Genomic DNA, 2,182 nt, shown 5'->3' on the forward strand with positions numbered 1-2,182 from the left:
TCTACCGCTAAGCCTTCAATTCCTGCTTTCCCTTTAAACTGATGCTTCACTTACGTTTTAGTGTGTGTGTGTGGTGTGGTGTGTGTGTGTGTTGTGTGTGTCGTGGTTTGTTTGTGTGTGTGGTGTGTGATGTGTGTGTGTGTGTGTGTGTGGGTGTGTGTGTGTGGGTGTGTGTGTGTGTGGCACACACACACACACACACACACACACACACACACACACACACACACACACGTAAGTGAAGCATCAGTATTAAAGGGAAGCAGAATCTGAAGGATAGCGTTAGATGTAAACACCTGGAAGCTGCCGGTCCTCTTGTCGTATTTGACCAGGTTGTTCTTGTCCAGGACGTTGGCCGCCGTGTGCACCAGGTCCGTCCGGCGCCGCTCCAGCAGCGGGTCTGAGGCCCGGTCGTCATGGGAGACGCCGTAGAGGGTGGGGTTGCGGAGCATGCGCACGTACAGGTAGGTGTAGCCGAGCCAGTTCACGGCGTCCTGACACAACGAATGGGAGACATGGGAAGAAGTATTCAGATCCGTTACTTACATACACATACATAAAAGTACTAATACCACACTGGTAAAATACTCTGTTACAAGTCAAAGTAATTAAAGTAAAGTAACAAGCCGAATATTTTCCAGAATAATCAATTAACCGATTGGTCTATAAAATGTTAGAAAATAGAGAAAAATGTGAAAAAGACCCCAAAACTTCGTAAGAAAATGCCAAAAATGTTGGGGAACAACGTCAAAAAAAGATGGAATAAGGTCGATAACAGCGACAAGAACACGGGAAAAAAGTCTGTCGGTCTGTCTGTGTTGCTATGACTACAATTATCGATTATTTCCATTTTAGATGAATCTGACGATTATTTTCTAGAATGATTGATTAACCGTTCGGTCTTTAAAATGTCAGAAAATACAACAAAAATGTCAAAAAGAGCCGAAAACTTGGTAAGAAAGTGCCACAAATGTTGGAAAAAGCGCCAAAAAAGGTTGATAACAGCAATTCTCTGATTCATAATTCAAATCATTTAATAACCATAAAACACTGAAACTTACCGATTTTTGCAGCTAAAAGCTAACGAGCTAGCGGTCCCGGAGGTCTCTTTGGGGTCTTTCTAGGGGGGGGAGGGGGGGGGTTCTATCCAGCTTAGAACTTGGGCCCTTTTCAAGGACGATGAGCATTAAATCCAAACTGTTACATCCAAGATTCCTCCACTTGGTAATAATCCATAATCATCACGTTTTTGCTCATTTCTGCCGCTAGTTCCGTGCTCTCTGTATTCTCTAGCTCTCCCAAGATGCATTGGGAGTTCCTTTAGGGGTCTTTGTTTTTACGGGTCTTTGGTCACCACTAACCTTGACGTTCTGCACGTTGCCCAGGACGATCGGCGTTGAGCATGTCGGGCAGCTTGGCCACCATCTGGCTCTCGATGGGCAGCTGCTGGTTGAGCAGGGACAGGTAGTACTGCAGCTCTCCGTGGGACGTGATGAGGATCCCCTCCCCCTTGGTGTCGTACTGGGGACGGCCGGCTCGACCCAGCATCTGGAGGGACACGCAATTAGTAGGGTTGTTATTACTGTTACCCCCCATGTTGCCCCCATGTTGTCACTCATGCTGTCCCTCATTCTGTCCCTCATGCTGTTCCCATGTTGTCCTCATTCTGCCCTCATGTTGGCCCTCATGCTGTCCCTCATGTTGTCCCCATGTTGTCCCCATGTGGCCCCCATGTTGTCCCCATCTTGCCCCCATCTTGCCCCCATCTTGCCCCCATCTTGCCCTCTGTCCCTCATGCTGTCCCCATGTGCCCCATGTTGCCCCATCTGCCCTGTCCCTCATTTGTCCCCATGTTGCCCTCATTTTGCCCTCATGTTGTTGCCCATGTGGCCCCCATGTGGCCCCATGTGGTCCCCATGTTGCCCTCTAACTGTCCCTCAGGGTGCCATGTTGACCTGTTTCACTCATACTGTCCCAAGGTGTTGTCCGCAAGATTATCCCATGTTGTCCCCATGTGGCCCCCATGTTGTCCCCATCTTGCCCCCATCTTGCCCTCTGTCCCTCATGCTGTCCCCATGTTGCCTTCATGTTGTCCCCATGTTGCCCTCATGTTGCCCTCATGTTGTCCCATGTGGCCCCCATGTGGTCCCCATGTGGTCCCCATGTTGCCCTCTAACTGTCC

At 49.2% G+C, this 2,182-nt stretch overlaps 1 protein-coding gene across 1 annotated transcript in view; it reads right to left on the minus strand.

The window, feature by feature from the left end:
• snrnp200 (small nuclear ribonucleoprotein 200 (U5)) overlaps window positions 1-2,182 on the minus strand; it is a 62,240-nt gene that overhangs the window by 38,786 nt on the left and 21,272 nt on the right. The window contains 3 exon segments of the mRNA XM_032511655.1: window positions 297-494; window positions 1,362-1,392; window positions 1,394-1,548. Coding sequence (XP_032367546.1) covers window positions 297-494; window positions 1,362-1,392; window positions 1,394-1,548 — 384 coding nt within the window.

Source organism: Etheostoma spectabile, unplaced genomic scaffold (genome assembly GCF_008692095.1).
Source record: "Etheostoma spectabile isolate EspeVRDwgs_2016 unplaced genomic scaffold, UIUC_Espe_1.0 scaffold431, whole genome shotgun sequence".
Lineage (NCBI taxonomy): Eukaryota > Metazoa > Chordata > Actinopteri > Perciformes > Percidae > Etheostoma > Etheostoma spectabile.